This window comes from Epinephelus lanceolatus, chromosome 16 (genome assembly GCF_041903045.1).
Source record: "Epinephelus lanceolatus isolate andai-2023 chromosome 16, ASM4190304v1, whole genome shotgun sequence".
NCBI classification, from domain to species: Eukaryota; Metazoa; Chordata; class Actinopteri; order Perciformes; family Serranidae; genus Epinephelus; species Epinephelus lanceolatus.
The window spans coordinates 14,136,372-14,160,340 of NC_135749.1; the positions used below are offsets into that span (position 1 = coordinate 14,136,372).

Below are 23,969 nucleotides of genomic sequence, written 5' to 3' on the forward strand. Positions count from 1 at the left end.
AATAAAAACACTCTGTTGGGGTTACCAGTATTCACTGTCGTGCAGCATCCTTACACCTTGACTTTGCTTTTAAATCGTTCATCCATCCCACCATTTTCATCCACTTATCCCGGGCTGGGTCGCGGGGGCAGCAGGCTGAGCAAAGCACCCCAGACGCTCCTCTCCCCAACAACAATTTCCAGCTCTTCCTGGAGGACCCCAAAGGCATTCACAGGCCAGATGAGATATGTAATCCCTCCAGCGTGTTCTGGGTCTGCCCCAGGGTCTCCTACCAGTGGGACGTGCCGCGGACACCTCCATCTGGAGGCGCCCAGGAGGCATCCTGATCAGATGCCCGAACCACCTCAACTGACCCCTTTCGACACCAAGGAGCAGCGGCTCTACTCCGAGCTCCCTCCAGATGTCCGAGCTCCTTACCATATCTCTAAGGCTGAGCCCAGCCACCCCACGGAGGAAACTCATTACCGCCGCTTGTATCTGTGATTTCATTCTTTCGGTCTCTACCCAGAGCTCATGACCATAGGTGAGGGTTGGGACGTAGATGGACCAGTAAATCGAAAGCTCCCTCTTCACCACAACAGACCAGCACAGCGCTTGCATCACTGCAGAAGTAGCACCAAACCGCCAATCCATCTCAGGCTCCATTCCACCCTCACTCAAGAACAAGACCCCAGGATACTTGAACTCCCTCGCTTGAGGCAGTAACTCTCCCCCAACCCGGAGAGGGCAATCCACCGGCTCAATCCTCCTGCATCCAAAATGTGATGTTTTCAGGTGCAAGAAGACAGTGCTCAGAATCATTTAGAGGGGTTTTGTGTTGATGGCTTGGAGAACATTATTGGTCATTAAATGTGGAGAGAGAAATGTTGAAATAATTAGCTGCTGATAACTCTCTGAAATAATTAAGGTGCAGTGTGTAATACCTGGCCACATGCCCTAAAGAAATAGGGGGCAGCATTTTGCGGGTCTATTACTGGGTCCGTACAATCTCAATTTACAGTCATGAGTGACATTAAAAAAGCCAACCACTAACGAAGAGCAGGGCAAGAATCTGCAAATGTGACCAAACTACTGAAATGTAAAAGAGGCTGTCAAAATAACTGGTATCTTATAATCTTCACGTGGTGTCAGCCTACTCAGGGTTCTATACTAGTGCTCTATGCAGTTGTCCAATCACGTAAAAAAATGAAAAGTGATGTCTAATGTAACGTTGTCTGAAAATAAATTGCGTATTGTATCGCTGAAGTGGAACATTCCCAGTTGAGCTGCATGCAGGTGTCTGTCTCACCACCAAGGCGTTGATGGTTCAGACTGGACGCTATATTGATTCACTATCACGTCTGAAGTTTAAGTGGTATTACAAGACAATCCAAGCCAGGGCTAAGTGGTCAGCATGCTCATTTCCGTAAGGAACAGGAAGACAGATGCTCAGAGTGACAAGGTATTCGGTACCACTGAAAGGAGCGTATGACTCTGAGGATGACATCAAAGTTCAGTTGGCTGCTCAAAAGAGAATTGGGCTCAGAGGGCAGCGCAATATCTGGACGCCCATGTCTTGTTGAGTTGTTTTCTTCTTTGAAATTGCACCATCCAATCATTTGTGTTGTTGTTAACCTGGAACTCTAAAGAAATCACTGTGCATGTCACGCTGTGCTGCAGCAGTCATACTCGTTAAACTCCAGATTCAACCGTGAACTTAAACCTGTTCCCTCCGTTTTGTATTTATTGTATGTTAAAACTTCATAGCCATCAGCCAGTGCGAGTCAGGTCTTCATTCAGTCACAGTGGAATGAGGGGAATTAGTTCTGTCTGCATTGATTTTGTTCTGCCCTGTGTTTCTTTTTCTAGTACTTTGCTATTTTTCAAAGATAATTGAAATCCATTTGTTGTAGAAAGTGTGGTGTGATTTGTTGGACGTACAGTACGTGATACTTTGTCTTGTGAGGTGAGACTGAAAATCAGAGGTGGTTTCCACAAAATGTAGAGTTGAGGTGCTAGAAGATAATTCATGTCATGACAGCACTAGAGTCTGTCCAACGTAACCTGCCCTGAACACATCCACATATCAATAATTAGTGATAAATATAGCACCCCCTACTGACAACAGGAAATAAAGTTTTAGACTTTGATGTATATCTCCTCCAAAGTTGAGTAGATCCACCTCAGACTTGGTAAATTAAGCCATAAGACCTTGATGATACTTTAGAGTTTTCATCGAAGGGCGTGGCCGTGGCCTGGTGGCGAATTTTGATGTTTCGCCATGATGATAAACTTGCTGTAACTTCACTCCACGTGGGCATATCTTTACAAAATTACACACATATGATGACAGTCCCACTCTGAAAACATCTACAGAGGAATTTTTAATCACCACCATAGCGCCACCCACTGGCAACAGAAAGTTACTTTGTTCATTCGTTGATGTCCCTCTTCTATCAGGTTAATCACACCCACCTGAAATTTGCTGATAAAAGTCCTAAGACCTTCATGATATTAGTGCCGGCGTCCTGCCAGCACCTCTGAGTTGTGTGAAGGTGCGAGGGCCCATTCATCGCTGCTTACAGCTTTAATTATTTATTACTTTAGGGGCGCCTAATGTGCTCATTTTCAGGTTCATACTTGTGTTTTGCTGGACCACCTGTATTCATTCTCTGTCTTAGACATTTTAGCGGCTGTCTCTTTATGCCCCCTTCCTGAAAAAGCCCAGTCTGCTGTGATTGGTCAGCGTTCTGCATCTTAATGTCTTTGCACCATCATTTCAGCTGGGGAGTGACTGTAATGGAGTATAGCGACACTTTCTATCATGAAAAATCACCAATAAAAGCTCTAAACCAAAATCTTACCTGGGCTAGTACCAGCAAAAATATGTTACAAAATGAATCATGAAGAAACTTCAGCACCCAAGATTATCTTGTTTCCCTGACATTAGCATTTAGCTACATGTAGCAGTGTATGTAACACAAACACTTGCAGTGGCGTGCCTGGAGCAGATGACCATATAAGGAAATCTGTTTGTTTCAAATGTATAAAAACTTGTTGTGTTACTTTTACAGCTTTGCCACGTTTAATACGAACATCCATCATTGTAGCATTATAGATATGACAGAGAGTAAGGTAAAGCATTATAAGTCCCTTTTAAACTGTTATGGTGGAGACATTTCAATTGCTGCAACAGTGGAGACTGCTGTAGCTGTTTAAATAGTACAACAAGTAATTAAATTGAAAAGTGACTTTTAGGAGAAGTGCAGCATCTGCAGTTTACAGGAAATGTACATTTGTACAGAAAGAGTAGGTTGTGAAAACGAGCATCCTTATTTATCCACGTTATCATTTTAACAGAGGTAACATCTGAAGTTTAGTCTCGAATTGTGAGTCGCTCCAATTTAGCATCAGCTTTTTTTTGTCGATCGGCCTGAAAGTCTTGACGAATACAGAAAGGCAGCACATAGTGCTTGTGTCTTTATCTTTATGTGCCACACCAGAATATTTTCATTATGCCACCACTGCTCCAAATTAAAAGGCTGTCTCTGTTTTGTTTTGTTTTTTTCCTCAGAGTGTTTCTGGCTGAACAGTTTGAATCCCTCCAGTCCCACCTGGACACCATGATGCCTGCAGCCAAGAAGCCCTTTCTGCAGCAGTTTTATTCACAGGTACACTTGCACCTGTTCTCTAAAGGCTGTGTCATTACAGTAATTGTTAATCATGATGTCACTGTCAGCTGCAGGTGAGGTTGTACCAAACATCTGAGTATGGGGATGCAAAACATTTATTTCATTATTTATTTTAATTTCTGATTGTCTGTTAAAATCACAGTTAGTAATTGCTTTATACGTTGTAGTGTTAGCATTGTCTGGTGACTTTACAAGCTTGTCATTTGCCTGCATCTGTGGCTTGGATGGCATAAAAAACTGTTTTCATCTATATAAATCTAATATAATGAACATTTACTCAATCTTATGATGTTAACAGACTGGTCTTTAGACTCATCATGCAGTAAATAAAACATACTGAAACATACGCACAATATCTGTCATTTGATGCGCTCTTAAAAATAAAACACCACTTGCTTTCACTCTGTTTTTATTTTTTATTTTTTTGTAGCCATCACACTTTGGTTTTCTTTAAAAGCCTGTTTCTCCATAGACACAAATTACCATGCAACTGCAACCCAACATTCAGTCAACAAAGGAGAAAATTGTCTGTCACCCAGAACCAGCAGCAGCTCTTCCCTCAGTCGTTTCTCCTTTTTTTTTTGTGCCCACTTGACATTTAAAATGTTCAGGTACACAGACAAGTCTATTTTCCCCAAACATCAAATGAATGTCATGTCATGTCATGATTTCACTCTTGGAAATGTTGTGCAATCTCTGACATTCAAAGCGAAACTGAAGAGACCTTGACTTCATCTCTACTGCACACATAACATACAAAAACATGTTGAATATAACTCACATACATGTATTTCCCTTCCTTCTGTCAGACGGTGTCGACAGCCAGTGAACTTCGGAAACCCATCTACTGGATTGTTGCGGCCAAGGCCATCGACTATGAACAGATGTTGCTCCTGATGGCTGGAGTGAAATGGGACATTAGGGAGATAATGTCGCAGCATAATGTATACGTGGACGTCCTGTTGAAGGTAATGATGCATATGAAATGTATAGGTGACTGAAAATGATGGGAATGAAATCATTAAATCAGCATTTAGTAATTTATTTATTTTTAACACTATGGGAAGGCAAAACACAGTAAACAGCACTGAAATGTGGTCATGTTTTAAAATGTTTATGGCTAATGTGTTGGCAAATATGGATCAATTTACACATCCAGCACATGGGGAGCAACATTAGCACTGATTTGGAGTTATGCCTCTGGCCAGCCAGCCAATGTAAGTCCAATATTCACTCCTCTTCTAGCTCTGTTTCTGGTCTTCCTTAGCCTCTGAGCAAAATATCTGGACCTTTAGCAACTATAGCTCTACTTGATAGGGCTGTAGTCAACCAAAAAATAAATCTTAGTTAAGATTTTTTGTACTCTTCAACCAATGAATTGGACAACGGGGGGGAAAAAAATCACACAGTCGACTAAATCGGCCGTAGTACACTGAGTGCACTTTATGAGTTAGCACTGTGTGTCCACCAATGTTTTTTCCTGAGGCCAACATATTTGAATTCGTCACAGTGGGATCACCACGTATTTACACTATGCCCCAAATACCGCCAAGTGTTGATATGCGTTCAACCTTGGGTAAAACACTTCACTGTCACTTTTTACCCAGCTGTCCAATCACACTGGAGGAGGGGCGGGACAAATACAACAAAGACCAACTGTCATGTTCCACACGTACAAGTGCTGAACAACAACTATTGGCCACATAGACCGGTGGGCCTGTCCTCTTTCTCTGTGTGCTTCAGCCTTTCCTTCATCCAGAGCAAGTACTCTACCTTGTGCTGACATTTTTACATCCACGGATATTTTGTATCGTTGCAGCCAGATGCAACAAAAGCGCCACAGCTGAAAAAACACTGCGCCTCCCAAGTGCTTCTCTCTTCAGAAGAGAGCCTGGCTGTTTCAGCTGGGAATAAACACTTTGGCGAACACACAGCCTTATGAAAGTAAAACCAGTGGTTGTCTCACCAGTGAGACTTTTGTTGGACACGTGCATATCAACAAACTAACTGACTCTGCCATTTTGTGCTCAGCAAATAACGTACAGCCAATTTATCAAGAAGGGTTCCCACCATCATGGAATTCCTGGGTTGGATTCAACAGAATGTTATATGCCACAAAGAGACGAGAGGCCTTGATTTTTTGAAGATATCTGTACGTGCGAGTTCCCGTCAGAAATGTCAGACGAGCAAGTAAAGTCGCTAACCCTGTTTATAAATGTATGTCAGTATGCTGGATAGACCAATTCATCATAAACTACTTAAACAAATTCATGGAAAGTTATGGAAATGTTTTAAAAATTAATTGGTAGACATGTCTAGGAACGTTGATCAGAACTGTTTCAAAGCGAGGTTGATGAGAGCCGAGCAACAGTGAAGTTGCTTCCTGAAAAACCAAAACAATGAGCAGGAGAAACTCTATAACGCTCTGTAAAGCTGAGGGGACCTTGTTACAAGACATGACCCCTTTGATATCACATGTGCTAATGTATCTGTTGTTAATATAAAGATTTTGATTAGTTCAGCTTAAAAGTTTCGAAGTTAAATCCAATTAGTCACAGTGCATTTTTAATCCCAGTTTGTGCTGCATTAAGCTGCTGTTCAAAGACAGGGAGGGAGACTTCATGGAAACATTTCAGCGAGATTATATGCAAACATCTCCCCATTAAGACTGTTGCATCATTTATGCCACCAAGACTCTTTGTCAGCTGAATGTAAATGATGATACCAAGATTACTGGTATCTTGGTGAAGTCTATTTTTTCGGTTCTTGTTTATTTTACATGTGGAAAAACTTCAGAATTGTCCCAGTGCTGTTTCTTTTCCCCAAACAAATACTAACTGTCCACTGCAGCCCTCTCAGTGTCACACACAAGGCAGCTGTAACAGATTTGCTTTTATCCAGCGGGGATTTTCCTCACATAATGTTTTTGTTGTACTTGAGAAATACAATCTCGGTTTATCCTTTAAACATCTGTGTCATTTACACAAAGTAAAACTTTAAGTCAAGAAGCTCTGTGTTGTCCCTCGTAAATTTAAGTTAATTCAGGGACCTTTAATGTTAATTATTTGGATGGGGTGAATAATTTAGTACAAGCTGGGTGAGCTGTGGAATGCAGATCTTTGAAGTAGGGCTGCAACGATTAGTCAACTAATTGATGACTAATGAACTATTATAATAATCTGTGACTATTTTAGTAGTCGACTAATCGGTTTGAGTCATTTTTCATAGAAAAGTACTATAAAAGTACCCCAAAATACTCTTACTGCAGCTTCTTACGGTCAAATATTGGCAGCTTTACACACTCTCCCATGACGGTGAACTAAAACCCTTTGGCGTGAGTATGAAACAAGACATTAGATGACATAATTTTGGGGTTTGGAAGAGACAGAACAACATTTTTCAACATTTTTCAACATTTTTTGATAAAATGATTAGTTGACTAATCGAAGAAATAATCGACAGATTAGTCAACAATGAAAATAATCGTTAGTTGCAGCCCTACTTTCAGGTTTTAGCTTTGTTAAAGACATCTGAGCTCACCAGTCCCAGATAGTTGTTTTTTTTTTTTGTTTTTTTTTTGGAATTGGGAGTTTTCCTCTAAATGTCTAAATGTGTCTCTTTATGCATGCTGGCCACTATCCCATTATAGTTTTCTCACGTCTGACGTGCAGCGACAGAGAGGTCTGAAGGGCTTGCTGCGGTGTAAAATCCCAAACAGACCAGCACCAACCCAAGACAAATCCCCATATATGCATCAGCATGTCTTACAAAGCTGTGGATTAAAACACAGTTTAAATCACAGATGTTGTTGAGATAGATAAATAAATATACAAACGCTGAGTCACTGTTATTTGCTTATGAAAAAAACAAACTCACCTTTTGAATTCCTGAGTGGCTCACAGATCTTTGTTTGGCTCTGGCAGCTCTGCAGTTAAGTCTGACTAATTAATCTTATGAGCTGAAATGCCTGAAGGGAAAATCTTCATCTCACCAGCCTGCTTTAAATGTCCAACCGTGTCAAAATAGTACAGCTGATGGACTGACATGGTGCGTATTACTACCAGCATGTGCTTTCCCCAGTCAGGTGTTAATAACCCTCTCTACCAACTTGTCAGACACTCATAACGCATGTGGACTCTGTTTTGTGCACTGATAGAAAAGAGTGTGCTACATTCTGTTGTTCTACACGCAGGGGAATATTTTATTCATGAATTCAGGTTGATCACTAGCATTCAACAATAGCACTGATTTGCATATAAAGTGGCAAGAAAATGCAGCAGGCTCAGAATGACTTCATTGACAGACTGCCTAAGTCACAAACTATTGTGGGAGTGTTTGTGAATGAATAACATTTCATTCTTGGCTGCGAAATTAATGGCAAGTGTGCACGCCTTAAAATTCAGCTTCATTTTTTAATGTGACGCAGTTTGAATTAAAGTCAGCACACACATATTTGCAAACACACACCGAAGAAAACCACATACTTCTCCTGAGACACATCCATCCTGTTTATTTACAGACCTTATGTACTGCAATTTGTTCCCTGCAAACAGCAACATAATATCATAATTGTATAATATCATCCATAATTGAACATTTCAGAGTGCAGTGAGGACACGGCAAGTGTTTGGCGTAGTCGAAACCCCTCTTCCTGTGCAGTGTTTATGGCTTCAAACAGCATCAAAACATGGCATGTGTAGCTGTGGGCCACTTGTGACCCAAACTGTCCAGTACAGCTTTGTGTCCTGCAGCCTGCATCCTCCTCTGGGATGTTTTCCACCTTTTTCTTTTTGTTAAAACATAAAAGAGAGAATGTTTGGAGGCCAGTTGTAGCAACATCCTCATGACTTGTGTCATTGTTTTGTCCTTGGGCATGAAAATGATATTTTGTAGGGGGGAAGAAATGGTGAGATAGTACCTGCTGAGGGGATGTAAGTACAAGACTCAAACGACATTTCAAGTGTGTGTTAAATATATAAATTAAAAGAGCCCAAAGGCCCACTGCGGGCTGACTGTAAGTAAAAGCTAGCATGCACATCAAAAAGTTAATGAATGACTCCAGCTGGGATGTTCCCAAACCTGAGCTAATGATTTGTGGCTCGGTGGATTTCTACTTCCTTCCTGTGTCTGCTCTGTACTTCAGGATGTTGTGTTCATCAGTCCAGGCTGTAAAACCATAGCTTAGTTAAAGTACAGTGGTGGTACAATAACCCAGACAATGTGCAATGTGTATTAAATGAATAAAAATTGGCTTTACTTATAAAGTTAGATTGACTAGTCCATACCCATTGGTAGCTTTGTCACCTTCTACCTCATCACCTTTTCAGAGACGGTTGTAGCAATTAGAGGCAGAGGGAGTTGAGACAATCCTCAATGCCTATGTGCAGTTTCACATAGATTGACCACGTCAGTGAGTAGAAAAACGTGGGACAGACAGAATGACACACTGACAGTTTCCGTGATTATGTACAGCATACCATACCATGACTTAGTCATACCAAAAATTAGAAAACTGAAACAACAACATTGGGCAACAGGGGGAGCCACAGCGATCGGTCGCATTTTAGCCATTTTTAAGCATTTTTCTGTTGTTATAGCGCCACCCAGTTGCCAATTAGAGTTAAATTCCTCCAGTCACCTTGAGGCGTCCTGTTCTACATATCTACCAAGTTTAGTAAAAATCAATATGGCGGTTAGGCCTAGATAAGAAATGAGCTCTCTAGCGCCCCCATTTTGTTTGATGGGGTCAATAATGGAGGGGTCCCCTCAGATTATGTGTGGTCATATGCCTACAAAGTTGCGTGGTGATGGGTGAAACCCTTGAGATGTTATACACCTTTATGTGATGAGCCACGCCCTCCACAATATTCATTGCCTTATAGAAGCTCAGTTTTAGTAAGTTTTCCAACTTTTGCCAAGAGGGAACTTTAGATATTGGTCCCTAGATTATGTTCACTGAGTTTCATGCAGATCGGTCAAACTTCCTAGGAAGAGATTGACTTTAAGTGTTTTTCAAAAAATTCAAAATGACTGAAAATCTATATAATCAGAAGTTATGGGTTCTTGAGGCAAATTTGTTCCTCATGAAGAGAGGCATCTCTGTGCAAAGTTTCATGTCTATACGACATACGGGGCATGAGATATGCCCATTCAAAGTTTGCAATTTCAGTCGGTTGCTATAGCGCCCCCCCTTTGGCCAATTGATGTAATATTGCTTCATTCGCATCCTCCCATGACCCTCTACCACTGTGCCAAATTTCACATGGATTGACCAAGTCAGTGAGGAGAAAAACGTGGAACAGACACACACACAGAGTTTTCGTCATTATATAGTAAGATACAAACCACTGATGCAGTTTATTCCTTGCAGGCTGTAAGTAACTGGATTGTGCAATTCACAGCATGAGGTAGTTTTATAACACTGTTCAGCTTTTCCAGGTCAGGCTTGGGGGAGCTAGTGTTGATGTGTTTGATGTCACCCAGGAACACAGAGTAGCTGAGAGCGAGTCAGAAGAAACACATTCATGTTGTTGTTTATGAAGATTTTTAATGTGCTTAATGTCTTTCAGTTGGGAAACCGCCATTGTATTGGTCCCATGGTGGCTTGTTCCCCTTATAGATGTCTTAGATAGTACAGATGTTTCACCCTAAAGACATCCATCTCTTGAACATAATTTATTTCTTCTACTTTTTTATTATGATACGTGTTCACCTGTGCCTTCTCCTCTTCCTCCCCAGGAGTTTGAGCAATTCAACAAGAGGCTGGGGGATGTTTCCAGACATGTGCGCATCCCACTGCCTGTGTCCAACGTCCTGTGGGAGCACTGCATCCGCCTGGCCAACAGGACTCTTGTGGAAGGGTAAGGAAGTCATAAAACATCTCCTCAGCGTCAAGAGCATGTGTGCAGTCTGGTGAAGTTGCGCCCAAAGCCAAAACACAGTTTCATCAAACGGTGAGGGTGTCAATTTGGACAACAAAGGATTGAATTTGCTCCATGTGTGCATCAATACTGATATTCAATATCTGGTGAAAAGACAATCGACTCATCACCCTTTCAGAGACGGTTGTAGCAATTAGAGGCAGAGGGAGTTGAGACAAGTCAGGTTGCAGTTCCTGTAACGTTACCTGAGCATGATGGACTTCTCTGTGCACTGTGTGGATTTCTATTTATTCTCGCTAAGAGCACTTGAAGAATAAAAGAACAAGTGCAGACTGCAGTTCGTCCCTGGGCTGATTTTGTAACACCAGGCTTTCCCACACACGTAACATCACTCTCTTTATCTACAAAAACCTGCATATCCAAGTTTGAATATGGCTTTTGTCATCTACCCAACAAATGTAAGGAGCAAACGTTCCAAAAGTTAAATGTACTTAAAACATCCTACATACTAAAAATTCACTTTCACTAAATTCCTACCCAAGTGACTTTTACCTGTGCAGATATTGGATTAATGCAGTTCTTACCTGATTAAATGCATGTATTCATAAATATAAAGCTGTTAAGCCGCTGTATTGATAGCTGTTATCGATAGTTTGTCAGTTTGTGAACGCCTCTGTCAGCAGGAAGGTGTGTATCAAATATTTATTTAGGAAATCTCAGCAGCTATTCAGGTTGAAAAGAGACTACACTGCAGGGAGAAAAGAAGTGTGCACAAAACACAAAGCTTTCTCAATCCACATTTTAGCACCATGAATTATTCAGAGCAGTAATGTAACCGGGCTAAGTACAGAGCAGACCCATGGAATAGTGTTTTTTGGGGTTTTTTACAACCATTGGGAGTTTTAAGACTGGTGTCTTGTTTTGACAGCCTTTTTGCTTGAAAAGGTATCTTACTTTCAGGTAAGAGTCATGAATAGTGTCCCCAGACCAAACCGCATTCATGAGTTATTGCATCCCAGAGATTTAAAGCCCCCCACTCTCATTTATTGGGTCTTGACAGGAAACCCTACAGAGATAATGATCGAGGAGATGTGGAATTTTTCTCTCCTCTTTCTTTAATTCTCTGTATGAACATCTGCACATCATAAATTAAATAAAAAAAGTATTTCCAAAGCATGTTGTCAAGCACCATGAAGAGACGAGCAAATTACCTACAGTACATAAGAAACCGGGAGACGCTGTTGCCAAGTTCCTTTGGAGTAAACCCCCGAATGAAAACCATTAATTTCCCACCGCCTTCTTCTCTCTTTGTGCTGGCACCCCTCTGTGCCAGTCACATCTCTCCATCGGGGAATTGCATGACACAGGCCAGTCACAGGAACCGTAAAACGCTCTTGACACATCCCTTTTAATGCATTTCACCACTTTCTCCCTTGCAAGCGAGACATATGGGTTGTGACAGGTGACAGAACATCAGAGCGTGTTTTTTCCTTAACACCTGCATCCCAGCCGTGTGTGTGTGTGTGTGTGTGTGTGTGTGTGTGTGTGTGTGTGTGCGTGTGTGTGTGTGTGTGTGTGTGTGTGTCGGGTGGATGTGCGAAGTAGGTTTTTAGATTGAAGGTGTGATAAACCCCCTCTGACTGGATTCACAGCAACACTGAGTCACACCGACTGCATGGTGACAAAGCAACTCGCTAACAGCTGACTATTATCATGAGGTTACACACATTTTATTGGGAACAAGAAATTGGCTGCTGTCAAAGCCAAAGTCATTCTGAGCTGCTAATTTGCGCAGGTTACAGTGAACGTGTCGGCAGGGTTGTAACAGCGAGCGCAGAAAATGATTCAGGTTAAAAACAAATGCTTGTTAAGTGGTTTGATGCTTACAAAGTCTTTAAAGAAGAAGAGAGAACATTGGACATTAAGCATCAGTAGAAGGCTCGCCCTCACTAACTGAAAGAAGGGAACATGTTTACCTCCCGACACATTCGCTGAGCACTTTTCTTCCCATTGCGTAAGAGAACTTTTGAACCCTTTCCAGTGAACAAATAGCCCGTAACGACTGGGATGCTCTGCAAATTTAAGCTGCTTTTGCAGACTTCTGCCGTCTGCCTGGGTCTACCGGTACACTCCTTTCACACACACATAAACACACACACACATATCCCTCCCCATCCCTCTGGCACACCAAGGTGGAGTGGTCAGCTTTGTTTGTTTGTACTCCCGCTCGCTCAGCCTGTTATTCAATTTCTCTGTCCAGCGCTCGTCTCCCTTTAGACACACAAAAATGGCTCCGTTAGCATTCTGATCCAAAGCTCAAAGACTCAGCGGCAAACTCTGGCAGGCCTGACAGGCAAAAGAGAGAGTGGATGACAGCGAGAGGTGATGAGAGAGAGAGAGAGAGAGAGAGGGGGGGGCAGAAAATGGAAGCAGAAGAGAGAAAACTGAAGTGTGAGACGGGGAGAGAGCAAACCTGTCTGTGTGGTGTGTTAATGTACTGTAGATGTCACAGACACTGACCTGCCAGTGGACAACGGTGCCCGCTGCCAACACAAACAGAAACACACACACACACACACACACACACACACACACAAAAATACATGAGTAGTCTGGCCCACACACTGGTTTTCTGACGCAGCACAGACAGCTGTGTGGACCAGCCTGACTTCATATTGAATAGAGGACACATACAGACACATGCACACACATCATGACGCGTGTATGAGTTGATCCTGTCATAAACATACAACACTCGTGTCCAAATATTCACAATGCAAGACTAGAGTAAGAGAAGAAAACCAAACCAAAATTACAGATCGATTCCAACTAATGCAAGAACAGAAAATATATAGAAGTTGTCAAGTTCTTCATCTGTGCGAGATTACAGACTTCTAATAATAAAAAGTTTTAAAACTAGCTTTTAAAAACTCAAATGGATTCTGAGAGTTCCCCATCATCTTGTAACTTAACTTACTACACATCCCTTCGTTTATTTTGCTGCTGGAGCTTTGACATTATTTCCATTTTGATTTAAATGCTGATAGAAATTGAGATATGAGGAGGCGAAATACATCTTCCAGACAATTTTTTAATGCATAACAAATTCACAGTACCGAGCTAAAGTACAAAGTTAAAGCCTTCCTTAAAGGGACAGTTTGCACCAAAATCAAAAGTAAACACATTTTCCTCCCTGTGGTGCTAGATATTAGGTTGTTTTGGTGTGAGTTGCTGAGTGTTGGAGACGTCCTCTCTCGGCTTGTGGTGCTCAAAGCACCAAACGAATATATTTAAAGAACTCAACAGCGATGTCTCTCCAGAAATCATGACCTAGTTACTCAAAATAATCCACAGACCTCATTGTGTGCACTTTTCGGACAGATTTGGCATAAGTTAGTGCATTCAAATGGGAAAAATTCCCCCTCAGCCAGACACGTGACTAACGTGCGACGACTTTCAGGAATCAAAATAATGATGTCACAGACTGTTCTTGCTCTCCAGTCATTGTTTACCTCCACCCGAATACTTGATGCCATGCTAATCTCCTCTTTCCCCCTCTGTTGCAGTTATGCTAATGTAAAGAAATGCAGCAATGAGGGCCGGGCCCTGATGCAGCTGGATTTCCAACAGTTCCTCATGAAGCTGGAGAAGCTGACTGACCTGCGGCCCATCCCGGATAAAGAGTTCGTGGAGACCTACATCAAGGCCTATTACCTGACAGAGAATGACATGGAGCAGTTTATCAAGAACCACAGGGTGAGATGGGGAAGATGGAGTTTAAAGAGACAATAACACAGCAATAAAATGAAGGAGTCAGGATAGAAATTACAAAATGAAAAGTGACACAAGGTTCTCCAGATGTGGGGGAGGAAGGGACAAAGTGGTTGTGCCAAATAAGAGAAACCAATATATCAAAACTAAGCCTCGACTTATTTTTACCTCTAAAACAAAACACAAACCAAAAACCTAACTTTCTGATCTAAAAAAAAAGAGACCTTCCCCAAACAAATACAGTACAGGCCAAAAGTTTGGACACACCTTCTCATTCAATGCGTTTTCTTTATTTTCATGACTGTTTACATTGTAGATTCTCACTGAAGGCATCAAAACTATGAATGAACACATGTGGAGTTATGTACTTAACAAAAAAAGGTGAAATAACTGAAAACATGTTTTATATTCTAGTTTCTTCAAAATAGCCACCCTTTGCTCTGATTACTGCTTTGCACACTCTTGGCATTCTCTCCATGAGCTTCAAGAGGTAGTCACCTGAAATGGTTTCCACTTCACAGGTGTGCCTTATCAGGGTTAATTAGTGGAATTTCTTGCTTTATCAATGGGGTTGGGACCATCAGTTGTGTTGTGCAGAAGTCAGGTTAATACACAGCTGACAGCCCTATTGGACAACTGTTAAAATTCATATTATGGCAAGAACCAATCAGCTAACTAAAGAAAAACGAGTGGCCATCATTACTTTAAGAAATGAAGGTCAGTCAGTCCGGAAAATTGCAAAAACTTTAAATGTGTCCCCAAGTGGAGTCGCAAAAACCATCAAGCGCTACAACGAAACTGCACACATGAGGACCGACCCAGGAAAGGAAGACCAAGAGTCACCTCTGCTTCTGAGGATAAGTTCATCCGAGTCACCAGCCTCAGAAATCGCAAGTTAACAGCAGCTCAGATCAGAGACCAGATGAATGCCACACAGAGTTCTAGCAGCAGACCCATCTCTAGAACAACTGTTAAGAGGAGACTGCGCCAATCAGGCCTTCATGGTCAAATAGCTGCTAGGAAACCACTGCTAAGGAGAGGCAACAAGCAGAAGAGATTTGTTTGGGCCAAGAAACACAAGGAATGGACATTAGACCAGTGGAAATCTGTGCTTTGGTCTGATGAGTCCAAATTTGAGATCTTTGGTTCCAACCGCCGTGTCTTTGTGAGACGCAGAAAAGGTGAACGGATGGATTCCACATGCCTGGTTCCCACTGTGAAGCATGGAGGAGGAGGTGTGATGGTGTGGGGGTGTTTTGCTGGTGACACTGTTGGGGATTTATTCAAAATTGAAGGCACACTGAACCAGCATGGCTACCACAGCATCCTGCAGCGACATGCCATCCCATCCGGTTTGCGTTTAGTTGGACGATCATTTATTTTTCAACAGGACAATGACCCCAAACACACCTCCAGGCTGTGTAAGGGCTATTTGACCAAGAAGGAGAGTGATGGAGTGCTGCGGCAGATGACCTGGCCTCCACAGTCACCGGACCTGAACCCAATCCAGATGGTTTGGGGTGAGCTGGACCACAGAGTGAAGGCAAAGGGGCCAACAAGTGCTAAACACCTCTGGAAACTCCTTCAAGACTGTTGGAAAACCATTTCAGGTGACTACCTCTTGAAGCTCATGGAGAGAATGCCAAGAGTGTGCAAAGCAGTAATCAGAGCAAAGGGTGGCTATTTTGAAGAAACTAGAATATAAAACATGTTTTCAGTTATTTCACCTTTTTTTGTTAAGTACATAACTCCACATGTGTTCATTCATAGTTTTGATGCCTTCAGTGAGAATCTACAATGTAAATAGTCATGAAAATAAAGAAAACGCATTGAATGAGAAGGTGTGTCCAAACTTTTGGCCTGTACTGTACATGGGTGGCACCAACAACCAATACACCAAGTGTTTCTACACACAAAATAACTGCGTGTCCCAAACCTCCCGCCACATACTTTTACACAACAGAGCAGCAGCAGCCCAGTCACTCTCAGGGTTCATCCCAAAGCCTGATCTCACTTTCACATTTCCCTCACTTGCGTCTCTTCCTCGCGTCTTAGCTTCGCGAGGAGAGAAGAAACGTGGAAATATGTCTCTAGAGAAATGAGATGTCTTTTCCTCTGAAGTGTCACACAAAGCGACGTCCGTATGTGATGACGGCGGCAGCTGATCACAGCTGGATCAACTATCAGGAGGCTCTGTAGGCTTTATTAAAACAAAGTTAACTCATCAACCTGACTCTCTGACTTTGATTGTATACATATTAAAAGTTGAGGAGGGAAATAGCAGATGAAGAACACAAATGAAGAACGTCATTTGTGCTCCTGTTTTTGGTCAGATTTTTAACTAGATGGCAAATTAGAGAACAAATAAAATATAAAACTTGGCAGTGATACACTCCAGCGTATCAGTCCGATCCAATCAATAAGTGATATCCAATCAAGGGGTGTGTTGGTCTGTAAAAGACTTTGCGAAGGCTGCGCTCGTGTGTCCTCGCTTCCCACTCCTCTGAAAGCCTCCTCTCTCCTCGACTCTTCCGAGCGCATTTAACGAACGTCCTTCAAGATGGATGGATCCAGGTCAAGTGATCGAGGATAGAGGAGTCGAGGAGTCGAGGAGGGTTATTGGGATGAACCCATAGAGAAAAACAGGGAGGAAGAAAAGGAAGGAAGCAAGGAAGTTGTGCTGACTCACTCTTTGTGTTTCTGTGCAGGAATACTCCATGAAGCAGCTCGCCAACTTGGTGAACGTTTGTTTGGGTTCGCATATAAACAAGAAGGCTCGTCAGAAACTCCTGGCGGCCATCGATGACATTGACAGACCCAAGAGATAGGTCGACGAACGGGGCAGACTCTGAACGTATCAAGCAGCCACAGAGACGGACACTCCAAACAGAGGAACTTCGGCAGTGGAGCTCCACGTAGAATGTCTTCATTTACAGTTTAAAGCGTTCATGTTGTGGTGTGTTCGACGAGCTGTACAGCACATGCAGTCGTAGAGCTACTGTGTGCAGCGAAAAAGCTCCAATGTTATCCAAATGCTAATTATCTGTTAGTGTACAGCTCTGATGTGGTCAAAAACATATAGTATCTCATGATATTCTGATTAACATAACTACTAACACTTTCACTCTCAAGCATGCTGCAGTTACTCTCTGCATTACAGTAGATGTCCCATAACGCATGCCCTCGCATTTCCATTTAACAAACATGCCGCTTATGAAATTTTCCTGCAAATTGTCCGCAGTCAGTCATCTCGATCTCGTCAATGACCGTGAGGAGCAGATCTTGACTTCCACGTAAGCTACAAGTACAGGATCTAACAGTGTAACGTGAAGTGTAGCTTGGCCATGTGGTCGTGTTTCGCGATCCATCTGTTTTCACCAAATGTGCTCATTTTCCGATATGACTGCGACCTTGAGATTACACGTGATTTATTAGTTGCTTTTGTTTGCAATGTTGTAAAGTTTTGTGGTTAAAACGTCCTAATTATAGATCCAAGAAGCGTCCTTAGTGGTTCTAAACCTCCATTATCTGAATGCTCCCCCCTGAGATACAGTGGATCTGGGTTGTTGTTCATTTTAATCATTCATTGTGAATTGTTCCAGCAGCCCATATGTTTGCTGTATGATTTCACTTCAGGGTCTTTGTTGTGCCTGACTAGTTTCTTTGTTTTGTTTATTTGTTCACGAATTACATAAATCTAATATATGATGATTCTGAAAATAATATAAATTGCCGTAGTTAGCGTTACTATAGAGTATGTCTGCACTAGCCGCGCTCCTGTCTGTCTTTTATCATGTCTGAGGAGGAGTTTTTGAGCCAGTCTTTGATTTCAGTCTGACTTTCTTGCTTTGTAGGTTTTTTCAGGCACTGATTGTGTTATTTCTGTCAACTACAAACGCTTTCCTCCAAAGCTTTAGATTCATATACTGTCAGAAAGACAGGGAGGGGACAGGAAGTTACAGTTTTTGATATGGCTTCAAATTTTGTGCGCAACTATTCCAAGAAGAATTCTGTAAATGTGAATGTTTTGAACAATGTCTGTATTTATTTCTCGCTTTGTGTCTCGTTTGGGTTTTTATATGATAACTGCTGGAAGTGTGCTCGTCATTTATCACCTCTCAGTATCTTGTAACTTATCAAATGAAAACAAATATTTTAAAAATTGTCAAATTTTGTTGGGGGTCAAGTGCACTATAGTGAAAAAAAATCAGTAATCGGTGTTGGAAGTGTAGGTTGAACCAAAATGATTCTAACATAATAAACACACTAACAATGGCCTCTGTTATTCTTTCCCACTTCATCCTCACAGTGCAACTGCATAATCTATAAATCACATCCAACCTTTAAAATCTCTGTGTTCAGCAGTTTGAATGGAGTTGTTGTCAATGGTCATCAGAATATGAGTGTTGTCTTCCAGCAGCGCTGCTGTCCATCCTAATGATGCTTTACTCAGCCAGGAGCACAACGCTGTCAGATTAATTGATGCGGCTTCCTATGCGGGTACAAGCCCTCCGTCTTCCTGTTTAGGGGGAGCCTGCTGATCAGGTTGGACTGAACGAGCTGTGAAGGACTCATAACTTTGATGATTCACTGTTTTTATGCCTCCATGCTGGCAATAGCTTTGGCAAGAGGCATTTTGTTTTCCAGTTGTCCGTCTGTCCATTTCTTTATGGTGAATGTGATACGTCAAGAAGCTCTGGAGAGGATTTCCTCAGAGTCAGCACAAACGTCCACTTGGACTCCAGAATGAACTGATCTTGGGCACCCATCTTGAAACTATGGTGATTGTATAGATCTCCTGTGCTGCCAGCTTTAAGATGTGTGTGAAGCATCCATGTTTTAGAGTTCAACTCTATTCAGGAATGTTTTCGCAAATTCCCATGGGATGGTACATCGTATGAAATTTTCACCAATGATTGGAAGCTGTGTGCAAATGGTGCTCAAGAAATATAAAGCCAATAGGCCAGATGGGGGCGCTATAATTTAGGTCAAAGAATTTGACACATATGTTCAGGTGAACGAGTTCTATGAGAGACTCAAAAAAAACGTAATTTCAGCCTGACTAGATTGTCAGCCATATTGAATTTTTGAAAATCACATTTTTGACATCTCCTCCCAAGGTGTGGGTCCGGTTTGTACCAAAGTTGCTGTTGATAATTATGGGATGGAGCTCTGCAAAAGTTAATAGCTTTTGGATATGTCATTGTATTTTGATGATACTGACCAATGAATTTTAGAGAGGGCGTGGCTCAGCACATTAATGGATTTGCATTGGAACTATCACCACAAAACTTGCAGGAAATGTCAACACAAGTACCTGAATCATACCCTGAAAGTTTGATTCAAATCGACCAATAGGGGGCGCTACACATGCAAAAAGTTGAGATCTCATAATCAGCCAGAGATATTTGTACGAAACTTGGTTTGCATCATCTAGGGTCATGTCTCAGTCAATGCACAAATCTGAAAATGATTGCTTAAAGGGGGCGTGGCTTATTACATTAAAACTAAATTTCAAGACATTTCACATTCTATACTTCAAAAAATCAGAATAAATCGCCAGTGTGTCCTGCAGAGCTGAAATTGTTCAGCTCGTCCACTGAGTTGTGACAAAAGTTTGCCGTGCTGCAACCTATAGTCGATTCAGAAGTCCGTCACTCTATATTTTTAAGAATATGCAAAATTAATTAACATCTATATCTCCAAAAGTCGTCATGTAAATGCAACCACCCTTTGACATAGATAGTCTTTGGATGTTAATTGTCACATGTTTCAAATGGTGTTGAGATCGTGTTTAAAGGTTAGCTCACAGTGATATTCATTATCTTGTAACATTTTCAATTTCATCTCATTTTTAACCAAATGTCACCAAAATATTTGATAATATGTCTGAAATCAGCGGAATGATGTGCGTTTTTTTTTTCAGAACTCTATCACCAACGCTTTAACTGTTATTGATACCTCATTACGTTTTGACCAATGAATGTTAAAGGGGGCGTGGTTTAGCACATAACTTCACAACCTTTGGGCCAATCATCACAAACCTTGCAAGCAATCTCTGAAGCGGTACCAGGAACCTATCCTGAAAGTTTCATTCAAATTGACCACTAGGGGGCACCACAGATGCAAAAAAATGGGCTTGGGATAATGCAAATCAGATTCTAAATCAGAAATTGATTGTCCAATTGTTACAAAACTTGCAGGATGTGTTAAATAATAATGATGAACCATGTGTTTTGAATTCTTTTGAAATCAGTCAATCTGGCTATAAATCAATGAGGGTTTGCTCAAACATCAACAAACTCAGTGTACTTTTTTAATGAAGCCATTATAGCATGTCCCCAAAATGTTTCTCCAGTTGACTAATCGGAAGCGACAGTTTCCAAAGAAGAGCGTGGCCTGGTAGAGATTTGGACGTAAATGAACGAGCATGTGTCTGATTGTCATAAAACCTGTTGTTCATCTTTAACACAGGTGTCCTAAACTTTCAAGGGTCTTGATCTTACCCAGTTTTCAACTTCCATGCTGGCTTGAACCCCAGAATAGCTGCTTGTGTCCATATTCCTATATTTAATATGGTGAACTTAAGATTCTGTGTTTTTGCAGTTTGTGTGGCAGTATTCGATAATTTCCCCCTTATGTGTCACCTTTTCTTGCAGCGCTGTCCTTATATACACTTAATTCACGACCTACCCGACACTGCTGCTCCTACTGTCCTTTCGCAACACATTTGGGTGCCCAGCTGGATCGTTCCCCTCCTGTGATGCTGTGGCCCAGATACCCTTTCAGATAAAAGACCAGGCACTCTTTGCGTCTGCATTTTTGCCACTCTGCCAAATTACATGAGCCAAGCTCATAGAAATCACTATCACTGACCTACATGGCCTCTATTCCCCCACTGCCTGCTGATGTGCAATCACACAGACTCCATTCATGTCTAATTAAAGAAACTAAGAACAATTGCTGGCAAAGCCTGTTAGTAATGTTTAATTTGCACAATGATTGACAAGACAAGCTGTGACAGTGGAGCAGGAGAGAGTGAAAGTAAATGTGGCAACCAGAGGAGATGTTGATGAGAAATGCTGGTTGTACATGAAAGAGAAAGTTGTTACACGATCAGAGAGATAACATGCTGACAATATTTAGATAATGACTTTTCCAGAAAAGTTCTGTAGCACAGTAAAAGCTGCTTTTTATCAACAGTGGTCATCTGTGGAAATATATTTTCTCAGGAATGGGATAGTCTCTGATCACTTGTCTTTGAATCTTGAGCTTTGAAATATTGATTAAAAATCTCCTGATCTCTCCTTAATTCACTCATAACCAAAGTTGATAGTGCATTACAAAGTTGTTTTTTATTTTTATCATTATTATTATTAAAGGAAAAAAAAGTTTGTTCTGCTTGTTTCAGTGGTACGCAGGGAGTCTGCAGAGTCATCAAAGTCAATATAAAGACAGATTAAAGCTGGAACTACTCCTGACATATTATGTGCAACAAAACTAATAGAGGAGGTCAAGCGTGGTCCACATAGACACACATGGTCGCAGAAAAAATAGTGATGCCAAGGGCCACTGTTGGCCATTTGGGTGCCATGAGCACAATTGCTTTGTTGTTGGGAGTGTGATCTTCAAACTGTAGATGTTTTGACTAACAATGTTATAAGAAACCAGAACTATACAACAAGAACAAGCAAACACACACACAGACATATTAATTTTTATTAATTCATTATATGACAGCTTCTCAGCTCGTGCTGCAGCTGCGATGTCTTCACTGAACCATCGGCAGTGCAGCTCAAACCGTGTTGTGTCTGAGCCTTAACTGGGAGAGTGAATGCAATACCTATAATAATGATTGATGATGATCATATTGGGCTGTTTTAGTGCCCCCTCCTGCACTGGTGCCCTAAGCGTGTGCTGCGTGTGCCCTCAGTGCCGCCGGGCTGCTGGCTGCAGACACCACCATGGACATCCTCACACCATCTTCAGCAGCTGTGAGGTGTGATGACCTCAACCAAGGGACGGTTTCTTTTAAAACGTTTTGAAGCATCTCATGTACTCAGAGTAGCTGGATAATATGCGTGTGGATGTTTTCCAATATCAAGTCTCTGTTTAGTGGCGGCGCGGTGGTGTAGTGGTTAGCACTTGCCTCACAGCAAGAGGGCTCTGTGCTCCCACCCAGGAGGAGCACAGAAGGGGTTTTCTCCAGCTTCCTCCCACAGTCCAAAGACATGCAGGTTAATTGGTGACTCTAAATTGTCCGTAGGTGTGAATGTGAGTGTGAATCGTTGTCTGTCTCTGTGTGTCAGCCCTGTGATAGTCTGGTGACCTGTCCAGGGTGTATCCCGCCTCTCATCCCAATGTCAGCTGGGATAGGCTCCAGCGACCCCCAAGATGATGGGCGGTTATGGAAATGAATGAATGAAGTCTCTGTTTAATGATGTAACGAGACGATGTGATTTACAGTAGCCAGATTTAGTGCAAAATCTCTCAAGATTTATGAGCTAGTGGATATAACATAAAACTGTCAGTAAGACACACATTTTTTGCTAAATGCTAACGTGCTCATGGTGGATCCCCAGCCGTGACTCCTGTGTTCATGTCACAGGGTGTGACTGTACCCAAATGCAGCGCTCAGAGAGGCAGGCAGACAGTTGGTAATGACCTTTATTGTTTACACAGATATGCAACAGTTCTGGGGTCTTGGGTTTGGCTTGCTTGTAGTTCCAGCAGTGAGTGAATGAGACAAGAGCAGGCAGTCTGAGAGCTGTGGACTACCATAAGTGCAGGTGGGTCTCTGGTGAGGCTGGTAGTGGGGTGAAGATTGACTTAGCTAGCCGAATCAGGAGAGCTGAGGTTAGGAGGTCGGGAATCGGAGTCGGAGACAGAAGGCTGAGGTGATTACCAGGGCAGAGACGACAGAGGCAGGTCATGAACAGGCAGGGTCGGTACTGGGAAAACAAGCCAAGAGTGAGTGCTGGAGTGTCTTGCATGAAGTCAAAGAACAATCTGGCTGATGAGCTGCAGCTGTGGAGGCAGGTGAGAGGAGTTGTCTTGATGGGAGGGGCGTGGCTAGCAGGGTGCAGGTGAATGGAAATGGAACTTTTTCACAGCAGACATTTTGAGAGGCCGTTTACATGTACACGGTGATTTTGATAAATGGAGACATCTTCCTTCGTTTGTGCCCTTCGTTTACACGCAAACGGAGATTTCTTTTTCTCTCTTTGCATGTAAACTGAGATAAACGGAAATAAACGGAGTTATAGGCAGCCGACGTCACAGTATGTGCCAGAACTTGCACCTGTGTCAAAAGTGCGACCTACTATGTTGCTATGGTGACAATGGATACATGGAAGGCTTGAGCTTCTCGTTACACTGCCACCTACAGGTTTGGCATGCTCTTGTGTATATATACCCGGGTAAGTGTAAACGAAGATCTTTTTGAAAACGGAGACGGTGAAATGTCCGTTTATGAAAATAGCCTGCAACGTGTAAACGGCCTCTGAATTTGTCACAGCAGAAAAAACCACAGGTGAAACTGGTAACATTAACAACGGCTCAGTCCCATTAAGAATGCCAACAAGCTGTTCCAGTGAGCCAGAGTGCAGGTGAGGGAGAGAAGCAGACTGTGACAGTTCGTGGAGGA

The 23,969-nt window shown here is 42.1% G+C and overlaps 1 protein-coding gene across 1 annotated transcript in view; it reads left to right on the forward strand.

Moving 5' to 3' along the window:
* vps50 (VPS50 EARP/GARPII complex subunit) overlaps positions 1-18,598 on the forward strand; it is a 138,783-nt gene extending 120,185 nt beyond the window's left edge. Inside the window, exons 24-28 of the mRNA XM_033637672.2 lie at positions 3,554-3,650; positions 4,481-4,639; positions 10,410-10,531; positions 14,119-14,308; positions 17,032-18,598. Of these exons, the coding sequence (XP_033493563.1) occupies positions 3,554-3,650; positions 4,481-4,639; positions 10,410-10,531; positions 14,119-14,308; positions 17,032-17,151 (688 nt within the window). The 3' untranslated portion in view covers positions 17,152-18,598. The remainder of the gene's footprint in view (positions 1-3,553; positions 3,651-4,480; positions 4,640-10,409; positions 10,532-14,118; positions 14,309-17,031) is intronic.
* Positions 18,599-23,969: the final 5,371 nt, after the last annotated feature.